General features: G+C 36.8%; 1 protein-coding gene across 1 annotated transcript; it reads right to left on the reverse strand.

The window, feature by feature from the left end:
- Positions 1-303: 303 nt before the first annotated feature.
- Positions 304-1212, reverse strand: LOC127137721 (uncharacterized). The gene is made up of 3 exons (XM_051064152.1): positions 971-1212; positions 665-880; positions 304-595 (listed from the first exon to the last, which is right to left on the reverse strand). Exons 1-3 carry the CDS (start codon positions 1210-1212, stop codon positions 304-306), a joined length of 750 nt encoding a protein of 249 aa, XP_050920109.1.
- Between the last annotated feature and the right edge of the window lie 267 nt (positions 1213-1479).

Below are 1479 nucleotides of genomic sequence, written 5' to 3' on the forward strand. Positions count from 1 at the left end.
CATTAGGAAACACTTATGGGAATTCAAATACTATAGGCAGATCTTCCAATGCCGCCTTACCCTAAATTTGTAAGGAAGTAAACATCGCAAACACCTGAGCTTCATCTTTTATGAATTCTTTAACCTGTCCCGCAGAAATAAACTATGGGCTCTTCTCTTCTACAAACTCAGGAAACAACATTGTCTTGTTATAATAGTTTATATACATACGGTTGAACTCTAACCATTTCATACCCAAGATAACATCAAGTTGACTCAATAGTAAATAAACCATGTCAACAACAAATTCCCTACCATATATTGTCAAGGACACTTCAAACAAACTAAAGAAGTAGTCACCGATCCATTCGCCAAAATATCGATAACCATGTTGACATTCATATCAGACACCACAAAACTCGATCTCTTCACATGATAAGTAGATATAAAGGAATGTGTTTCACCAATATCAATGATAGTAATTAAATTAATGTTATTGATGAAACAAGTACAACGAACAAGACTATCAAATTTGGAGGCCTCTGCACCATTGAGAGCAAACATTTTTCCACTATACTTGACATCTTGAGTCTTCTTAGGGTTCTGACATTGTGTGCTAATATGACCAGCTTATCGATAGTTGAAACAAGTTACTAAAATATTCTTGCATTCATTAGCCTTGTACCATGCCTTTCCACACTTGAAACAAATCACTATAGAACACTCTACAACATGATGACCAAGAACCCCACATTTGAAATACTTTAGAGGAGTTGGAGAACCTCCCACACTTTGACTTTTCTCACCATTATTCTTCTTCTTGAACTTGTATTTACCTTTACCATCAACAACTACATAAGGCTTCCCACGATTCTGATTAACATTTATGTTGTCACTAACACTATTGTAATAAGAGGATCTAACACAGGTGTCTTCGTCATAGATACGACACTTGTTAACCAACACGGAGTACTGAAGAATTTCCTAATACCCAATAAATTTTTTAATCTCTAGGCGCAGTTCATTCTCAAACTTGATACACTTATACATTGCAGCCTTCACCCCATTATAGTGAGGGCAGAACCTAGATAATTCCTCAAACTTGACAGCATAATCTGCAACAATCATGTTTTCTTGCTTAAGTTCAAGGAATTCTACCTCTTCCTTGCTACGCACATCAGTCGGGAAATACTTTTCCAAGAATGCTCCCTTAAAAACAACCCAAGTAATCATCGTACCATTAGCCTCAAACCTCTGTCTAACATAATCCTACTAATACTCTGCTTCTTCAGACAACATATAAGCAACATAAAGAATACTCAAAGCATCTGCACATGCCATCACTCAAAATATTTTCTCGATCTCCTACAACTAAACCTATGTGACTTCTGGGTCATGCCTTCCCTTGAAGGTTGGTGGCTTATTCCTCAAAAACATGTCCAATCCACGGGATTCAACATCTTCAACTTGTGGATTCTGCTGAGCTTGCAACACTTGAAA

This window comes from Lathyrus oleraceus, chromosome 4, assembly GCF_024323335.1.
Source record: "Lathyrus oleraceus cultivar Zhongwan6 chromosome 4, CAAS_Psat_ZW6_1.0, whole genome shotgun sequence".
NCBI classification, from domain to species: domain Eukaryota; kingdom Viridiplantae; phylum Streptophyta; class Magnoliopsida; order Fabales; family Fabaceae; genus Lathyrus; species Lathyrus oleraceus.

Bases quoted from the DNA above. Each gene is read 5' to 3' on its own strand.
- LOC127137721 (XM_051064152.1), bottom strand. From the start codon at position 1,212: ATGATTACTTGGGTTGTTTTTAAGGGAGCATTCTTGGAAAAGTATTTC. The intron at 881-970 runs GTATTAGGAAAT...TTATTACAATAG, and splicing joins GAGATTAAAAAATTTATTGG to TGTTAGTGACAACATAAATG. The intron at 596-664 runs GTACAAGGCTAA...TGGTCATATTAG, and splicing joins TTCAAGTGTGGAAAGGCATG to CACACAATGTCAGAACCCTA.